We start from the raw sequence: 20962 nt of genomic DNA, 5'->3' as shown, positions 1-20962 counted from the left end.
TCTTTAAAATGTTTTCTAATTCTTTTACAGCAATTGTACAGATTTTGAATTAAGAAGACTTAATGCCATGTCAATATATCAGCACCATTTGTGCTTTATTAGTAAAGATTATCTAAGTATATCCATTATGAAACCCTCTATTTTTCAGGGGTTTCTAAATCAGCCATAAAATTGGTTCTGGTCTGAAACTTGGCAAGCAGAGTCTCCACTTAGGAACAATTTTTTAACCAAATTTTAAAACAAACAACAACAAAATCCTCTGTGGCCTTTAAAGCAATAAAATATTTCAGAAAAAGAAAATTAGTGGTTTTAAATGTTGGTGGACTTCTGTACCTCAAAAACATTATTTAAAAATGGATGATTTTATATGTCGTGAATCTGTAATGTGGACTTGTGCCTCTGAATAATTTGAATCGAAGTAGTGTATAATAAATGCTGGCTTATTTTGTTTAAAAATAAACAATTTCATATGATAACTTTTTAATACAATACATTTGTTGTAAAATATTTTTCTCATGCAAAAAGGAATAGCCCGTGCAGAGAACCACTCCTTACAATTTCTTTGTATAATGTGTAGCACAGGGGTCGGCAGCCTTTCAGAAGTGGTGTGCCGAGTCTTCATTTATTCACTCTAATTTAAGGTTTCGCGTGCCGGCAATACATTTTAATGTTTTTAGAAGGTCTCTTTCCATAAGTCTATAATATATAACTAAACTATTGTTGTATGTAGAGTAAATAAGGTTTTTAAAATGTTTAAGAAGCTTAATTTAAAATTAAATGAAAATGCAGAGTCCCCCAGGCTAGTGGCCAGGACCTGGGCAGTGTGAGTGCCACTGAAAATCAGCTCGTTTGCCACAGATTGCCTACCCCTGGTGTAGCACATTTTGCATGGTACTATAATAAATAATAAGGTTCTTCAAATTAAACTAGAAAGCATCTTTGTCTAACATTTTGTGACTTTCCAAATTGTGCAGTGAATGTGCCCTTGGTTGTTTAAGGAGAAAAATAAGTGTCTGTTCGTCCCCCATCCCCAGGACTCCATTTGGATTCAATAATATAACACGCACAGTCCTGCAAAACCTTCTTTCGGAATAAGTCTCCTATGTTTAGGAACTTAAAAGTGCAGATTATGACGTAGATTATGCACTTTATGATACTTGCTGCTAACCTTAAAGTACAGACTTTCAAGCCTATATTTTCCAAAAGAGAAGACTAATATCTCCTTATTTAGGCACCTAAATAAGTGTCTTGATTTTCAAAAGTGCTGAACACCCAGTGGCTACAAGTGGCCCCAATTCAGCGAAGTACTTAAGCACTTGCTGAAGAAGGACCATTCAACATATTGGGAAACACTGTATTTGATTCTCAGCACATCTGTAAATCAGGTTGCTCATTTAGATATCTGAATAATAATTTAGTAGCCTGGTTATAGAGACCCTATTTTTGAAAATGTTGGCCTTCAACATATATCATTTAAAATACATATTTGTACATCATACATATACTTTACAAGTCTTATTATTGCAGTATATTTTATCACAGTGATTATAATTACACTGCAATTGCAATATAATTACTAAAGCTGGTCAGAAAAGGTGATATTTTTCATTGAATTGTCAACATTTGAAAAACTTCATTCAGCTCTATAAGTTGGATGAAAAGCAGCTAAAAGTTTTGAAGAAAAAAAATTGGAGTTTTGTTCCAGCTAAAATAGTTATTGTGGTTGTGCTTTTTTAATAGTGAATAACCACTAAATCAACTACATGACTGAAACTTATTATCTATTTAGTATCATACATAATGCACTTGAATTCTAGAAATACATGTATTAACATGGTAATTTACATGCTAATTGCTCTGTCATGTAGTTATCTTTGATATCTTATTAGGTGAAAGTGCAGTAATTATAAGGGTCAAAAAGCATAACTACAATGTAACTACAGTGTATTAGCAAACTACCTACGGTACAGTATAATAACTATACCAATAGTTGTTTATTTCTGTTAAAAGTTATTTCTCAGATACATAATTTTTAATGTATAATAAATTATCTTAATGTTTAGGGACTACATATCTATATATAAATATTAGGGCTGTCAATTAATCACAGTTAACTAGTGAGTAACTCAAAAAATTAATTGTGATTAAAAAATTAATCACAATTCATCACAATTTTAATCACAATTAATCGCAGTTTTAATCACCTTGTTAAACAATAGAATACCAGTTGAAATGTATAAAATATTTAAGATGTTTTTCTACATTTTCATATATATTGTATTCTGTGTTGTAATTGAAATCAAAGTGTATATTATTTTTATTATAAATATTTGCACTGTAGATATGATAAACAAAAGAAATCATATTTTTCAATTCACCTCATACAAGTACTGTAATGCAATCTCTGTCATGAAAGTGCAACTTACAAATGTAGATTTTTTTTGTTATATAACTGCACTCAAAAACAAAACATTGTAAAACTTCAGAGCCTACAAGTCCACTCAGTACTACTTCTTTTTCAGCCAATCGCTAAGACAAACACTTTTATTTATATTTACAGAAGACAATGCTGCCCTCTTATTATTTACAATGTCACCAGAAAGTGAGAACAGGTGTTTGCATGGCACTTTTGTAGCCGGCATTTCAAGGTATTTGTGCCAGATATGTTAAACATTCATACGCCCCTTCATGCTTTGGCCACCATTCCAGATGACGCTGGTTAAAAAAATAATGTGTTAATTAAATTTGTGACTGAATTCCTTGGGGGGGGAATTGTACAGTAACTCCTCACTTAAAGTCATCCTGGTTTAACATTGTTTTGTTGTTATGTTGCTGATCAATTAGGGAACATGCTCGTTTAAAGTTGTGCAATGCTCCCTTCTAATGTCATTTGGCAGCTGCCTGCTTTGTCCACTCCTTACAGGAAGAGCAGCCCGGTGCAGCTAGCTGGTGGGGGCTTGGAACCAGGGTGGACCGGCAGGCCCCCTATCAGCTACCCCTATGAGCTCCCCGCTCCCCTAAGTTTCGTGTGCAGCAGCTGCCCAGCAGGCTAGCTATTGCAGCTGTCTCTCCCCCACTGCCATGTGCTTCTCCTGCCCTTTGCCTTGGAGCTGCTTCCCGAGACTCCTGCTTGCTGTGCAGGGGGGAGGAAAGGAAGAGGGGGGCTAATGTCAGGATGTCCCCCTCCCCACAGCTCCTGCACCCTGCTTACCCCATATTCTATAAAGCAGAAGGGACACACAACAGGACTCAGGACGGAGGGAGCTTGCTTGCAGCAGCTGGGGTCTCAGCAAGCTGATCTAATTAACAGGGCAGTGTACTTAAAGGGGAAGTGTGCCTCTCTTTCTCACACACACATACAGTGTGTGTCTCTGTCTGTGATGCTGTCCCTTCCTGCTGCCCTTTAGAGTGTGAGAGTTAACTTTTGAGGGCCCACCCAGTCGCTAGATCATCATTTAGCAGTAAGGCATTCCCTGGAAAATATCCCACCCTCTGACTCCTCCACCTCAACCAAGCTTCACAATCATCATCACTGTACCATTATTAAATTGTTTGTTTGAAACTTATACTGTGTGTGTATATATACATATAATATAGTCTTTTGTCTGGTGAAAAAAAATTCCCTGGAACCTAACCCCCTCATTTACATTAATTCTTATGGGGAAATTGGATGCGCTTAACATTGTTTTGCTTAAAGTCGCATTTTTCAGAAACATAACTACATTGAGTGAGAAGTTACTGTATGTCCCCTGCTCTGTTTTACCTGCAATCTGCCATATATTTGAAGAAGTTTTATTTTAGAATGCGGTTATTTTTTGTATATAATTCTACATTTGTAAGTTCAGCTTTCATGATAAGGAGATTGCACTGTAGTACTTGTATTAGGTGAATTGAAAAATACTATTTCTTTTGGGTTTTTACAGTGCAAATACTTGTAATCAGAAAAAAATATAAAGCGGGCTGTACACTTTGTATTCTGTGTTGTCATTGAAATCAATATGCTAGAAAATGTCGAAAACATCCAGAATATTTAAATAAATGGTATTCTGTTATTGTTTAACAGTGCAATTAATTGCTTTAATTGCTTGACAGCCCTAATAAATATATAGATATAAATATCAAGACCTGTTAAATATTCGTACCAGAGTGTTTGTCTAACCCATTTATATATTTTCATATATTCAGCAACCAGTTAGCTTAGAGTAGTACACAAATACTACTTGACATTTATATAATCCAAGACAGTAGTTGAAATATTAAGGATTTATATTGTTATGTTGTTATGTAGCAACACTACAAAAATCTTTAATTTGCTTTATAAATTAATAATGTTTTAATTTTTACTTGAAACTATTACTAGATATTTATGACTCCTTTGGTCCATATAGTTTAACTTTTATTTGGTACTCGCATTCTATGCATTCGTATATGCATTCTGTCTAACTATGCACATACTAATACAAAGTTATGTTTTAGAAGTGATAGTGTTTCATCACCATTAATTCATGTGTGCCCTGTGATAAGATTTAATGGCATATCATGTTGCTTTCATGTAATGAACCCAGTACTCTCAGCTCTTAAGTCATGTTGCTGGAAATGATTACATAAAACAGAATGACTGTGATTAAAACCCTTATGTAGCTTTAAGAACTACTATATATCACAAAGAAGCTGCTTCTTGTAAAAAAAATAAAAAATAATAAAAAAAAAAGTTTAAATGCACTGCCACTCTGTTGGAAATAATTGTTGCTTTTTCTAATGATCTTTGCGTTCTGTTCAGAAATTTGCATTTTCTTTAAGCTTTGCAAGGTCTGTGTTATAATTTTATGCAGGTGTGTATGTTAAGAGAACATGATGTGCTTATTTGTTACATCTATGCTACATTTTTACTTTATCTGAGTAAGATGGATGAAATTATGTATTAAATAAAAACATCAGTGACTTAGCCATGAGCATTTCTGCATGTTCTATAACATCTCAAAGGCTGCTGTAGAAATGAAAGCTTGCTGTAGAAATTCATGAGTAGTATGTGCTAACCTCCTGCCTTTTTGATTTTTTTAAAAAAACAAGATTCTGGTAGCTTTACCTCCGTTGACATTCCTTTATATGAAAAGGATTCACCATTAAGTCAAACAATCAGTATCTAAGGACGGGGGGACAATATAGCCTACTTTATAAGATTGATCAAAATTATGAAGAATCTCACCTTTGACATGTCAATTTTTGTAGAACTTTTTAAACATTATTGGGTTTTTAGAGAGAGATGATAGCTGTTGCTAAACTATATTTTAACTACTAATTACAACTTGTTACTTTACTCATATGCATACACAAGAAAATACTTAGAGGAGGGGAGATTGTTTGTTTATTATGGGGTCTATCATTTGTTTTCTTGCAGAACTGGAACTGTCAAACTTGTTAAAATTATGATTTCAAAGATAGTATCATCCAGATTAAGTGTTTAACATAACTAAAACCATAGTATGGGAAGTTGCTTGTCACACAGTCTATTCTTATTTTTTCTAACAATATCAAAACCTTTCTTTTCTGACTGTAGTTTTTCTGACCTTGCAGTAACCCCAAGAAAGTTTTCTAAATAAGAGAGCATTTAACTTTGTTCTTAAGCAATGACATTTAAAAATATTGATGATCAATATAACGCATTACTGCAGAGCAAGAACTTTGTGCTTTGTATTGATTTTTGTTGTAAATGCCCTCAAGGCACACGTGTTTGAGTGAAAAATGATATATGACATATAGAACCAGATTAAACAGTCTCTTTTTAAAAATTACATCTGTAATCACTATAATCACTTAAGTAATATCTTTATATGGAAATATTTTAGCATCTAGTTTCTTATCAGGACCTAAAGGATTGAGAATCTCTAAAATAAGAATTTTATTGTTTCTATTGAAGATGCTTATTTTGTTGGTGTTGGGCATTTTTATAATACTACAGATATTCTAGTTTTGTCATAGCTGTCAGTATTATGAGCTGTTAATGAAAGGAATTTAGGCAAAGACAAGTTCTTCTGAAAAGACCCCCAGTTCAGGAAGGTACTGAAGCAGATGCCTAACTTTAAGAACTTGAGTAGTTCTATTGAAGTCAGTGGTAAGTCTCATATCCTGAACTGAAACCAAATTGCTGTTCATGACCTTAACAGTATTAAATAATTCAGATAACTATGATTGGTAATTTAGGATCTGACTCCTAGCATTGTCACTCATATGAGTAAGTCTTATTCATTCAAGTAGTCCATTATCTTCAATGGGATTCCAAAACCAAAATTTATTTGTGTGAAGAAGGATTTAAGGATCAGGCTCCTGGGCTTACTCAGAGTCCTATTTCTTACTAACTGTTTTTCTTCTGAAAAATCTGCACACAATACTGTACATCCTGATTATATTATCCACACATTTGAAAGATCTGTACATAATTTTTTGTACATCTGCGAATGTTCCATGTGGTTACATTTATTAACAGTGAAATGTGCCCTGTTATTGATTTACAATATGAATGCACTTCTATGACATGCTAATGGTGAAAAAATATTACTTGAAGGTACTCAAGCTGAATTTCCATTTCTGGTAAAAAATGAAGCCAAGTGCACAAATGTCAGTAGACTTGTTTATAGGTCTGCTTTGTGAAGCATATATTATTTAGAACGTTGAGTCAGGAGGCTGACTGTTTGTAGGGATTGTCATGTTACATCTGCCATGTCAGTCAAAGCCAAGGCAGCTGTTGCCTGCCACTGGCGTTCTAATGCGGCATTGTCCATCTTTCAGCACTTACCAGTAAGCAGATCTCTCTCAGCTGTGCTGTGCAGAGCACACTGCACAGGCCTACACACATTTTCAGTATTGTCTATATAGCCCCAGGAATGTTCTTTTCAGGTAGAAGGAGAATAGTACGTGTCCTTTTTCATCTTGGTAGTGCTGCTTCTTTTGGATACAGCCCTTCTTTTGGATAATAGTTACAATTGGTTTAAGGAAATACCGGTATGCTTACATGAACAGCAGTAATGAGGTTGATAAAAATTGCATTTGCTTTGATACTTTACATTGTTATCCATCCAGTTAAAATGCTTTAGAAATAGCAAAGTGACACCAAAAGTTGAAATCTGTTGATTGAGTTAAAATAAATTAATGGGGATTCAGGGGCCAATGCCTGTCACTGAATTCTTGGTTTTAGTGGTTTTGTAGCCACATTTTCAATTTTTTTTTAATGCTTTTCTCTCCCTTGTTACTGTGTGAAAGAGCCACATGAATGGGGGAAGCTGATTGACGCTACCTAGAGGCCGGAAGCTGTGAAATTGACTATACTCAAATTGCTATCAAAGGAGAAAAGAACCTGAAAAATAGAGAAAATAACTTTATCTAATAATTTTCAGATGTAATAATCTTAGGTGTTACTTGAATCTAGAAAAAAGTCATTTAGAATATAATTTATAAACCCACAGTATCCTGTTGCTTAAGATACCTCTGTGAAGTGGGGGACATTATCCATATTTCAGCTGAGATGGAGACACTGGCTGAATTGACTACGTCACATAGTAAATCAGTAGAAGAACTGGGAATAGAATTCATAATTCTTGATTTCCTGTTCTGGCCCCATTAAAGTCAATGGGAGTTTAGCCACTGACTTCAATGAGGCCATTTTACCTTTATTAATATTCCTTTGTTTTCATTTTCTGAAAGAGAAAATAAGTCGTTCTCATGATTAATATCAGTTTAAGATTTGCAACATTGTGTAGTAATTAGATTGATATATATTTATCTCTTCAACCCCCCTCTGTAAATGATGTATCTATACCATGAACACAAAAGCATGCACTAATAGCAGTTGAACAGAGGGCACATTCAGTTGCATCATCAGAAGTGCAATGTCTTTGGTTTCAAGGGAGGAAGTCAGTGATTCACACATTAGCTTATCTTAATGGCAGAAAACTAGACAAAGATACAAAGATAGGCCACATAAGAGGAGAGCTATCCATTATATTGTCAAGTAGACCCCCCTCAGGTAGAAGAAAAATAATACTTCATGCTGAACAAAATACTTATCTCAATTGTGTCTGTAAGGCACAGCCCTGCATTGGGAGTAGAGTGGAGGTTACAGCTGCAGGAGAGTGCCAGAATGCATTGTCCCAGATGTGGGAAGAAAGACAAGATGCAAGGGATGTGGTTTAATTAGGCCACAACTTTATTAACTAAATTCATCTGGGAACTATACGGCAATAATTCATACTGTGCTGGTCATGATTCCATCCTTAATCTTTTCTACCTATTGTAGGACTGCCATCAGGCCCCCCCACCCTCCACAGCTGGTCCCCAGCGCCCGCATCCTGTTAAGGGGCTGGGGAAAGGCCATTGTCTCCTCACTGTACCAGATGTTAGGAGCCCAAACTTGTTCCCAGCTTCTTTAGGGTATGCCCTATGGAATAACTCCTGCACTGGATACCTGCTAAGTTGTGACAACTAAAACCTTACTTCCTGACTTACCCCAGGGTCCCTGAGCTGCTGTGTGTAAGGCCAAAAAAAAACAAAAACCCACACTCCAACCATCTAGCCCTGGTCAATCTGGCAGTGAGGGAAAAATTTCTTTCCGGTCCCAAAAAAGGTGACTTGCACTATGCCAGCAGCAGACCAGAAACCTCAGGGATATGTGGTGCTCATCTGGGTGTGAGGGGAGACAGAGTTTATATACCTTCCCACAGTGTTCAGGGCCAGTGGCTTACTTGATCCCTTCTGGTCTGCCCACCAGCTCAAGTGATGCCTTCCCGTCCAACTCCCAAGGGAAATGGAACCATTAAAAGAGCCACCCCCTTTCTTTTCCCCTCCAGTCCAGACAACCCACACCACCACCAGTTGCATTGTCTTGGGGATGGGGAGGTGGAATGCCTCCTACAGCTCCCTGTTGTGCAACGGATGTGCCTGTTACTACACCACTTTGTGGCGTGCAGCATATTCCCATTCTTCCTCCATCCTATGTGCAGATTTTGTTCCACAGGCTGGTGCAGAGGTGTGGGATAGGGCCATGAACCCTGGGGGTGGAGAGTAGAGGGAGCAGACCCTGTGATTCCTTGAGTGCAAGGACTGCAGTTGTGCCTGGCTGCTATGGAGAATATGCTAGGGCAGAGGAAGTCTTCATGTTCCTTCCCATTGCCCTCCTGTGCACCTTCATAAAGGACAAGCATAATCAAACCCCATGTGAATCCTGAACGGGCAGAGTTCTATTTGGTGAAAAAAGTCTATTTACTGAACACCAAGACTAGACAATTAAAAGATGTCTGTGGTGAATAGTTTTAAGAAAAGGACAGATTGCTTCATTTTATAAACATAATATTCCATTATTTTTCATAATGGAAAAAGTATTTAAAAACCGCTCGTTTTGAATTTCTCATCCTTTTATTGATATGAGGATATTTAGCCATTGTCACTGATAAAATGAATGTTATGTAAGACACAGCATAAAAATGTATGTTTTGTTTGTGAGCATATTCATCAGCTAATTCTCTTCAATATCTATGCATGTAAACTAGCTATGCTCTTGTGCTTTGTGTATTCAAAACCCAAGAACTGTGGTCAGGGTGTTTGTATCTTTATTATTAAATATAATATATTTACTTTCAGTTTTAGATAATTAAGCCAACCTATGCAGTTTCTTGATTTGGTGGACTAAGAAATACATCAGTCAAGTAGTGACCCTGGTGTGACTTTCTTCTGTTAGTATCTGAACACTTAATTATAATTAGCCAACTTTTATATGTAGCTCCGAGACAGCAGATTATTTTGGAAAGTTTTTTCATCCTCTTCTTTAAAATATAAAATTCAGAACCAGAAAAGATTCTTTGAACTTCTGTAAGATTTGCAAATATTATCTTATCTTCGCTGTATTTTCATTTTAATTGAATTAATTAAAAGTCATATTAAAAGAATTACAAAATGATGAAATTTTCACTTTTTGAAGGCAGGTCCATAGTAAGTAGCATTTTTTCTGTAACTATTTAATTAATTTTGGGATAAAATGAATCATCGTGAACCTAGGAAATCGTTTTGGAAATAATAGGGCTCATGGATAGCAAGTCCTAAAGTTAAGCCTGAGAAGTGGATTCTATTCTGAACCTTGTATTCAATCATTCGTATTCTTCAGAAAAAGTTATTTTAGACTCAAACTTTACATGCATGGCCTCAGCCTGAAAGTGAATTGAGAAGTGCAGAATGTTTGAGTTATGCTAAGATGAAAGAAATAAGCTTTTCTTACTGTTACTTTTTAAAACGAAATGTTTTTGTGCGTGTAAAAGTTCAAAAATAGTTTGAACTTTAAACTTGGCAAGATTTCAATCCTCACTGATGACTGTATAAATATCTCTAATAATCTTACAGGTTATCGTCTTTTTTGTTTTAATTCTCAAGGTTTTTAACTTTAATTGGAGGAAACCCAGATGATATAGGAAAACCTGATATGCAACAAAAAGTAAATGCTGTAATTCAAAAAGAAGGAATAGAAGGAGCAGCAAAAGCACTAAATACAACAGTACATACACTGCAAATAATCATTGATGGTCTGACTCAACCTGAAGGCTTTGACATCCGAACAGGTAAAAACTGAATGCCTTCCTTTATAAAGGTAGTTTTGTTGTAGTCTGGAATTTAGAATGTTGTGGGTTTCATTTTTAAACTGCAAGTTCTCTTCTAAACTAGCTGTAGATTTAGTGGATGTGTAGGTCAACTGACTCCCTCCCTTCATCCTGTCCAACGGAGAAGAATGTAGTTCAGCATGCAGTCAGTCAGATAGTATTTGCTGGCTCGGTAATTAAGGAGTGTGAATTCTGTCTTAAAACATGACCTTTTAAGCCATAGGAAGGTGGGCTGCATGGCTTTTAACAGATAAGACAGTTGTAATGTGTTGACTATACTGATTAAATCTACTGTTGGCTGTTGTGGGAGAAGCATGAGATAACTAAAAACACTAGTAATAAAGATCTCTGGAATAGTAATGTAAAATTCTGATTTATTAGAAGTTTGGGTCACACACTCCTTGGAGAAGAGTTTAATTGGAGTACATGACTCATGACCCACACTGGTTAGATCTTCACAGCAGTGCAAAACAGTTTAGGGTAGGGGAGAGCGAGGAAGACGTAGGAGAGGAGGCGGATATATCAGGAGGTACAATTGTTCAATGAACCTTATAGTGGATATGCTCTATCCTCTCACAACTGCAAGAGGTAAAGGTAGGCAACAAAAATGCAGACGTGTAATAATAAATAGTAGACTGATGCTAAAAGAGAAAAATATATTTCCACTCTCTCAACATTCATTGTTTTGCTTCATTATAGTTATTTATAAATGCAGCCCACTAATGATCCTGGAAATCCATTTCCTATCTTGTAGTAATTTAATTCTGGACCTCTAATGTCTAATTTTCAGTGAAATGGAATATCTAGCCATAAACGTAAAAATACACTGTGTTACTCAACACCAAACTAAATGACAGTTCTTAATGCAAACATTCAAATTTTAATGCACCAATGGCAGTATAATGGTGGAAGATTTTTGGAACAATCTATTGTAGAAAAGGCCTGTGCCTGGAAACTGTGCTAGTAGCAATCATGCTCAGAAATGGTTTTCTTAATATAGACAGGAATTTTGTTTGTTTTGGAATTGAACTAACCTATTATTAAAAATTTTTGAACTGACCTAACCCATTGTTAAAACTTTATGCCTTAAGAACATAAGAATGGCCATACTGGGTCACACAGGTGGTCCATCAAGCTTACTATCCTGTCTTCTGACAATAGCAGTACCAGATGCATCAGAGGGAATGAGCAGAACAGGGCAATTTGTCAAGTGATCCATCCCCTGTTGTTCACTCCCAGCTTCTGGCAGTCAGCTGTTTAAGGACACATGGGGAGCATGTGTTTGTGTTCCTGACCATCTTGGCTAATAGCCATTGATGGACATTTCCTTCTTGAACTTATCTAAATTTTTTTAACCCAGTTATTCTGTTGGGTTTCATAGCATTCCGTGGCAATGAATTCCATAGGTTAACTGTGCTTTGTGTGAAAAAGTACTTCCTTTGTTTTTAAAACTGCTACCTATCGATTTCATTCAGTGATCTTTGGTTCTTGTGTTATGTGAAGGGTATATGACACTTCCCTGTCACTTTCTCCACACCATTCATGATTTTACAGACTTCTATCATATCTGCCCTTAGTTGTCTCTTTTTGAAGTTGAACAGTCCCCGTCTTTTTAACTTTTTCTCATGCAGAAGTTGTTCCATTTCCTTCATAATTTTTGTTGTCCTTTTCTGTACATTTTCCAATTCTAACATATCTATTTTGAACTGGAACGACCAGAACTGCATTCAGTATTCAAGGTGTGGGCGTAACATGGATTTATATAGTGGCACTATATTTTCCGTCTTACTATCTAGCCCTTTCCTAATGGTTCCTAACCTTCTGTTAGCTTTTTTTGACTGTCACTGTATATTGAGCAGATGTTTTCAGAGAACTAATCGTAATGACTCCAAGATCTCTTTGTTGAGTGGTAAAAACTAATTTAGACCTCAACATTTTTATATATATATTTGGGATTATGTTTTCCAGTGTGCATTACTTTCAATTTTTAACTTTGAATTTAGTCTGCTGTTTTGTTGCACAGTCACCCAGTTTTATGAGATCCTTTTGTAACTCTTTGCAGTCAGCTTTGGACTTAATTATTTTGAGTAGTTTTGTATCATTTGCAAACTTTGCCTTCTCACTGTTTACCCCTTGTTCCAGATTATTTATGAATGTGTTGAACAGCACTGGTCCCAGTACAGATCCTTGGGGAAATCCACTTTTTACCTCTCTCCACTGTGAAAACTGACCATTTATTCCTACCCTTGTTTACTATCTTTTAACCAGTTACTGATCCATGAGAGGACCTTCCCTTTTATCCCATGACAACTTGCTTTGCTTAAGAGCCTTTGGTGAGGGAGCTTGTGAAAGGCTTTTGGATAGTCCAAGCACACTACTTCCACTGGATCATCCTTGTCCACGTTTGTTGATCTAAAAAATTCTACTAGATTGGTGAGGCATGATTTTCCTTTACAAAAGCCATGTTCACTCTTCCCCAAAATATTGCATACATCTATGTGTCTGATAATTCTATTCTACATTTTCAACCAGTTTGCCTGGTACTGAAGTTAGGCTTAATGGTCTGTAATTGCCAGGATCACCTCTGGAGCCTTTTCTAAAAATCAGTCTTACATGAGCCATCTGACAGTCCTCTGGTACAGAGTCTAATTTAAACGATAGGTTAAATTGTTCTGAAATTTCATATTTGAGTTCCTTCAGGGTTCTTGTATGATACCACCTGATCCTGGTGGCTTGCTACTGTTTAATTTTTCTCCCCATGTAGGTACTTATAGACAGTGAACAAGTCACCCCTTAACCTTCTCTTCGTTAAGCTAAATAGATTGAGCTCCTTGAGTCTTTCACTATCAGACATGTTTTCTAATCCTTTAATCATTCTCATTGCTCTTCTCTGAATCCACTCCAATTTATCAACATCCTTTTTGAGTTGTGGGTGCCAGAATTGGACACACTATTCCAGAAATGATCACACCAGTGGCAAATGCAGAGGTAAAATAAGCTCTCTGCACCTACTTGAGATTCCCCTTATTATGCATTGGATTGCATTAGCCCTTTTGGCCGCAGCATCAGACTATGAGTTCATGTTCAGTTGATTATCCATTATGATCCCCAAATCTTTTTCAGAGTCCCAGGATAGAGTTCCCTGTCTTGTAAGTATGGCCTGTATTCCTAGATGTATATATTTACATTTAGCCATATTAAAAAGCTGGATCACTAGTGCCAGTTTACCAAGCAATCCAGATTTCTCTGTCAGTGAGCTGTCCTCTTCACTATTCACCATTCTTTCAATTTTTGTGTCATCAGCAAACTTTATCTGTGGTGATTTTGTTTTCTTCCAGGTCATTAATAAAATAGAGCCAACAACTGATCCCTGTGGGACTCCACTAGAAACGTACCTATTAATAGATGATTTCCTGTTTACAGTTACATTTTGAGATCTATTAGTTAACCATTTTTAATCCATTTAATATGTGTCATGTTAATTTTATATCTTTCTAGGTTTTTTAAATAAAAATGTCATGCAATACCAAATCAAACGCCTTACAGAAGTTTAAGTATATGACATCAACACCATTACCTTTATCAGCCAAACTTGTAATCCCATCAGAAAAGATCACATTAATTTGACTGGATCTGTTTTCTATAAACCATCACCCTCCTTTAATACTTGATTAATCATATCCGTCTCTTTAATACTTGATTAATCATATCCGTCTCTCCATTATCTTGCCTGGGATCAATGTCAGACTGACAGGCCTATAATTACCCAGATCATCCTGTTTACCCTTTTAAAAATATTAGCACAACATTAGCTGTCTTACAGTCTTCTGAAACTTCCCCATTGTTCAAAGTCTTATTGAAAATCAGCATTTACAGTCCTGGTTGCTCCTCAGCCAGCTCTTTTAAAATGCTTGGATGTAAGATATCTGAACTTGCTGATTTAAAAATGTCTCACTTCACTATCTACTGTTTAACATCCTCCTGAGAAGCTACTGGAATGGAAAGCGTGTTAAATGATATGACTACATCACTACTTTGTTTTCTGTATTATTATTGATACTCCTACCATTTCCATTTAATAATAGATCAATAACATTGTTAGGATTCCTTTTGTTCTGATATACATTGAAAACTCCTTCTTATTTTCCTTACCTCTGCTGGCCATAGATTTCTCCTTGTCTCTTTGCTTCCTTAATCAATTTTCAACAATTCCCAGCTCCCGATTTATATTCATTACTATTAAGTTCCTCTTTCTTCAGTTTGTTATATCTTGTTTCTTGTAGTTTAGTTTTCTAAAGTGCTCCCTTCAGTTTGAACTGAAATACTCTGTTGTTTGCTGTTTAATGCTCCTCAATGAGTTTAATAGAACTTGAAACAGGAAAAACTATTTGGGGATGGGAACTGGAAAGATGATTTTAAAATACATATTTTTAAATGTTCTAGTAACCAAAGTAGTCCCCAGGGAGTAAATCTCAAGAGTTTTGCACAAAGAAACTAACTTAGAGCAGCAGTTAAATGGCTGGTCAGGTAACTGGACAATCTGCAGACACTGGGTCGTGCCAGGCTGGAACGAAAAGCAGCATTTTAAACATTAAATGGTTCTCATGGCTTCTCCCAGTCTCATCCCTGCCAGTGCCCTGAGCAGCTATTTAGTTTCTTTTGCATTGAAATGCCTCTGCGCAGTGTAATATTACAAAAAGATTAATTGATTTGGAGTCAAGTAATTAGGTGCATTCCTAGAGTGGAAACTTCAACGTCATGCAGGGTCTACTGATGCCACCGCCAATCTGGATAATATTTTAGGGCCTGATACAAAGTGCACTGCAGTCGCACAGACTCCCATTCAGTGAACTTTGGCTTTAGGCCTTTAACTTGTGTTTTATTTTTTTAAAGACAAAAGGGGAAAACATTTAAAATCACAGTCTAACTTTTGTGAAATTTAGACTCGCTCTGGTAATTGAGTCTATTACTTCTGCTAAACTATCAAGCTCAGCGCATCAGGAAGAGGAAAGACAGTTGTAGGGAAAGGCAGAAGGGCAGGTATCAAGGTGGCACCAAAGGAAAGAGGTTTTGGTAAAGGATCAACAAATAAGAAGTGAGTAATGGGAGGGGGGGAAATTCCTATCAATTCCCCCATACTGTACTATACAGGCTTGAATATACCAACATTGTGCATTTAAAAGTATATATGTCTACTTCTCCACTTCATTAGTATGAATGAGGAGTGACTTCCTTGAAGTTAGTGGAATTATACTGGTGTCAAACTGGTATAAATGTGTAGAGAGCATATAGGACTATCTCTGAGGCATGATGGTATGAATAAGCCATTTGAGTGACTTTCCTTTTGCTTAGTGGTATCACCAGACTACCTCAACTGAATATTCACTTTACTATGTACAATTATGTGCACTAAAATATAACCATGTATATGATTATAAATCTATGCTAAGAACCACCTGTAAGAGAAAATCCTTCTCCCAAACAAATGCTTACAGGGCTTTCAATACACTGTGTAGCCATTAGTTATAAATCCTATCAGGCAACCAATTTTTGTTGGTCTCTTGGAGTAGCCTCTTGCCATAGGTTTCACTATACCTGGCTCTCCATATACAGTAGTATAAATTGTTTTAAGTGACCAGCCAAGGGACTAGCAAAATAGAAGAAAATCCATTGCCTGGTAGAGGTAATGCTTATATGAAAGCCAAATGAAAATGTATTGAAAATCCTGGAGCTACTTTCAATTAGTCTCCAAAAGTAGAAGGCTGCCTATTATAGGTGATCCTCAGCACAAGTTTAATTGTACTGTTGTCTTTCCAGTATCTTATTTCAGAAACTTGATTTTCATCTCATTTTTTATGACAGATTTTGATAAACCTGATTTCAAGAGAAGCATAGTTTGTCTTGAAGACTTGAGCATTGGCACAGTTCTGACTGGAAAAGTAGAGAATGCTACTCTCTTTGGAGTTTTTGTTGATATTGGTGTTGGTAAGTCAGGATTGATTCCAATTAGGAACATAACAGAAACAAAACTTTCTAAAGCCAAGAAGAGAAGAAGTCTCGGATTGGGCCCTGGAGAAAGAGTGGAAGTTAAAGTACTCAATATTGATATCCCTCGATCAAGGATAACGTTGGACCTTCTTCGTGTTTTATGAGTTTTTCACCACTAAGACTTTTATTTCTTTTTAAAAGGTTAAATGTTGTCACCAAGATTCTAAAAGTTTCAAGTTCAAGTATTTACTGAGTATACTGGAAATGAAGGAATTAATCCAACTTTTGAAATCTTTAATTTCACTTTTTAATTCCAGAAGCTTTTCCAGAACTCTGTAAGCTCCCTCCCCTTAACAGTCACTTTAATACCAGTCCTGAAGTGGCTTTCACCCTCTTATTAGGGCACACACCTTTTTGCAGAATAAGTGATATCTCCGTGCGCTGGCAGACAGATCTCTTACCTGTTTTCTTCTGTGCAAGATTTGCTCTCTCAATCCACCTTTGGTCTGTGCTCCTCCAGCAGACTCAGCCATGTTCTTTCATACTGAAAAACACCTCTCGATTGGTCTGTTACCATGCTGTTTTCTTAAGGAGGGCTTAAAAGTGGACCTTGGTAGAAGCTAAAATAGAAGCTTAAAAATGCCCTCTGCTTAGACCAAGGAAGAGCAGCAACACATAATACTAAAATCTGGATATAATGGTAATAGTATTATTGGATCAGTAATTTGCTGTTTTTATTTAAGCTACCATGTAAAGATTTTTGTTTTTTTATTGCTCGGGCAAGTATCGTATTAACACGGTGAGGTACCTCTAATTTGTTCAGAAAGTTGCAAAAGCATTTTTTCTGTACCTGTACATAATAAAAATCTTTCTGACCTATTTTTTTCAGTGTACTGATTACATAAACTATCTGCACAATCCAAGGGCAATCCTGTCCCTTCACACTTTTTGTGCACCAACAGCATTCCACTCTAGGAAGATAATTGTGAGGATGTGCTTGTCAGAACATCATGTTACTTAATTGTAATTTTTTTTTCACTAGCTGAAGCTTCAGATAATATTTTCAGCAGAAACTATGGGAATAGAGAGTGCTCAGTACTTCATAGAGGTGTTCAGAACCTGGTAGGATCAGGTCAGTCCTAGATTCCAAGGCCAGAAGGGACCATTGTGATCTCCTATATAACACAGGCCATAGACCTTCCCCAAAATAATTCCTAGTGCTAATCTTTCAGAAAAACATCCAATCTTGATTTTAAAATTGCCAGTGATGGAGAATCCACCACAGCCCTTGGTACATTGTTCCTTGAAATGTCTACTCAGAAGAAATACATAATGAAAACTAAATGACAATGACAAAGTCTCTGATTGTCTGATATCAGCTGATCTTAATGAGGCTAGAGATTGGGAACCATGATGCAGGACGGTAATCAATGAGCCGTTCATTTAATCTGTACTCTCTTCCCTGTCCTATTTTGATTTTCTGGCTGAAGTAAGTCATAATGAGTTGGATTTAAGTAGTACAGAGCACATTGCAGACAGTTTTGTTTGATGGAAATGGACTCCTAAATAAACTGGGATGACTGCCAAGGCAATCTGTTCCACAGAAAAGGAGGTATAAATTACCTCCCACTCTTCATATATAGGATAGTTCTTCAGATTAAGGCTGAGGTCATGAGTAGCTGTATGGTGTGAAAAAACTAACTTTGAGGGTGTCAGCACTGTAGATTAATAAAGGACCTGGTATTACTGGTCATTCATTCTTTCCCAATGAATGGAAACTTGCACCTGAAAACATAACATTAGTTAAAAAAAAAAAAAACCCACAACACACATCTGTTGAAAAAGAGGACAGATGAGTTCTTTGTAATTTATGCAAGGCAATAAATTATTGATCTAAATTAGGGCTGTCAATTATTCACAGTTAACTTATGTGATTAACTAAAAAAAATAATAGAAATTAAAAAAATAATAAGTGATTAATCGCACTTATAACAATAGAATACTAATTGAAATTTATTAAATATTTTTGGATGTTTTTCTACATTTTCAGTATTGATTTCAGTTACAACACAGAATACAAGTGTACAGTACTCACTTTATATTATTACTTTTTATTATAAAAAATGATAATAGAAAAAGTAGTGATAAACAAAAGAAATAGTATTTTTCAGTTCACCTCATACAAGTAGAATCTCTTTATCATGAAAGTGTAATTTACAAAGGCAGATTTTTTTTGGTTACATAACTGCACTCAAAAATAAAACAGTGTAAAACATCAGAGCCTACAAGTCTGCTCAGTCCTACTTCTTATTCTGCCAATTGCTAAGACAAACAAGTTTGTTTAAATTGAAAGGAGATAATGCTGCCTGCTTCTTATTTACAATGTCACCTGAAAATGAGAACAGGTGTTCGCATGACACTTTTGTAGCCGGTGTTGCAAGGTATTTACATTCCAGATATGTTAAACATCCGTATGCCCCTTCATGCTTTGGCCACCATTCCAGAGTATGTGCTTCCATGCTTATGATGCTTGTTAAAAAAAAAAAAAAAAAAAAAGTGTCAATAAAATTTGTGACTTTACTCCTTGGGGGGAGAATTGTATGTCTCCTGCTCTGTTTTACCCGCATTCTGCATATACTACATATTATAGCCGCCTCAGACGATGACACAGCACAAGTTTGTTTTAAGAATACTTTCACTGCAGACTTGACAAAACACAAAGAAAGTACCGATGTGAGATTTCTAAAAGTAGCTACAGCGCTCAATCCAAGGTTTAAGAATCTGAAGTGCCTTCTAAAATCTGAGAGAGATGAGGTGTGGAACATGCTTTTAGAAGTCTTAAAAGAGCAACATTCTGATGGTTAAACTACAGAACCCAAACCACCAAAAAAGAAAATGAACTTTTTGCTGGTGGCATCTGACTCACATGATGAAAATGAACATTCATCAGTCTGCACTGCTTTGGATCATTATCAAGGAGAACCCATCATCAGCATGGAAGCATGTCCTCTGGCATAGTGGTTGAAACATGAAGGGACATATGAATCTTTAGCACATCTGGCACGTAAATATCTTGCAACGCCAGCTACTACAGTGCCATGCAAATGCCTGTTCTCACTTTCAGGTGACATTGTAAACAAGAAGCAGGGAGCATTATCTCTTGCAAATTGTAACCAAACTTCTGTTTCTGAGTGATTGGCTGACCAAGAAGTAGGACTGAGTGGACTTGTAGGCTTTAAAATTTTACATTGTTTTATTTTTGAATGCATTTTTAAAAAAATTTTTTTTACATAATTCTATATTTGTAATTCAACTTTCATGGTAAAGATATTGCACTACAGTACTTGTATGAGATGAATTGAGAAATACAATTAATCGCAATTAATTTTTTTAATCTCTTGACAGCCTTAATGTAAATGTTACAAAACTGTACAGAAAGTTTCCAAAGTACTAATAATGATTGGCATCAAATTCAGTAAAATCTAATAGTCTGAAATGACTCCCCAAGAAAGACAAAGAGCTCTGTGACTCACATTTAGAAAGACTGCTATTTAAGGAATTGAGCAAAAAAATTAACCCTAGAGATTTATTGATATATACCACCCTTGTCAGGAGAAGGAGAGTAAAAAATATCTAGATAGTTCAGTGAAAGTTTGTTACTTAAGTATTAATTCTTCTCCCAAACTGTTGTATGAATCACTGAATACAGTCTAATACTGTCAGACAACTAGGGCCCCTCCCTTAGAAATGTCTTGCTAAATTCCTATACTTTGAGATAAAACTTTATAAAACAAGTTGTTTGTAATAAAATACAGAAATTCCATTTTTGTAGGTGCATCTTGCTATTACAAAGGCTAGAGAAAATGAATTAATGAAAAATAGTTCATGTTCCAGTGGATTCATTTGATGATGTAAAGAAGCATTGGCTATATAGAGAAACTGGGGACAGGTATGTGTACTTGATGGTATGGGCCCCTTTTGAGGGCCTTTTTTTGGGGGGAGGGATAGCTCAGTGGTTTGAGCATTCGTGTGCTAAACCCAGGGTTGTGAGTTCAATCCTTGAGGGGGCTATTACAGAGATTTGGGGCAAAAATCTGTCTGGGGATTGGTCCTGCTTTGAGCAAGGGGTTGGAGTAAATGACCTCCTAAGGTCCCTTCCAACCCTGATGTTCTATGATATGCATATGTACATGATCTGATTTTTAAATATATTTCTAATCAATCTTGCAAAATATTCATGACAATTTACCAGCCTAGGCACTCTATATTTACCCACTCTTGCCATGACTAGAAAACAAACACATTTAACTTACCCCAAAAAACATTACTTGCTACAT

The 20962-nt window shown here is 36.1% G+C and overlaps 1 protein-coding gene across 1 annotated transcript in view; it reads left to right on the top strand.

Moving 5' to 3' along the window:
- Nucleotides 1–17508, top strand: part of SRBD1 (S1 RNA binding domain 1) — a 281147-nt gene extending 263639 nt beyond the window's left edge. Inside the window, exons 22-23 of the mRNA XM_075064368.1 lie at nucleotides 10414–10598; nucleotides 16500–17508. Coding sequence (XP_074920469.1) covers nucleotides 10414–10598; nucleotides 16500–16789 — 475 coding nt within the window. The 3' untranslated portion in view covers nucleotides 16790–17508. The remainder of the gene's footprint in view (nucleotides 1–10413; nucleotides 10599–16499) is intronic.
- The last annotated feature ends 3454 nt before the right edge of the window (nucleotides 17509–20962 follow it).

The sequence above is a fragment of the Chelonoidis abingdonii genome, chromosome 3 (assembly GCF_003597395.2).
Source record: "Chelonoidis abingdonii isolate Lonesome George chromosome 3, CheloAbing_2.0, whole genome shotgun sequence".
Classification (NCBI taxonomy): Eukaryota; Metazoa; Chordata; order Testudines; family Testudinidae; genus Chelonoidis; species Chelonoidis abingdonii.
This window is presented reverse-complemented; position numbering and strand designations above follow the sequence as displayed.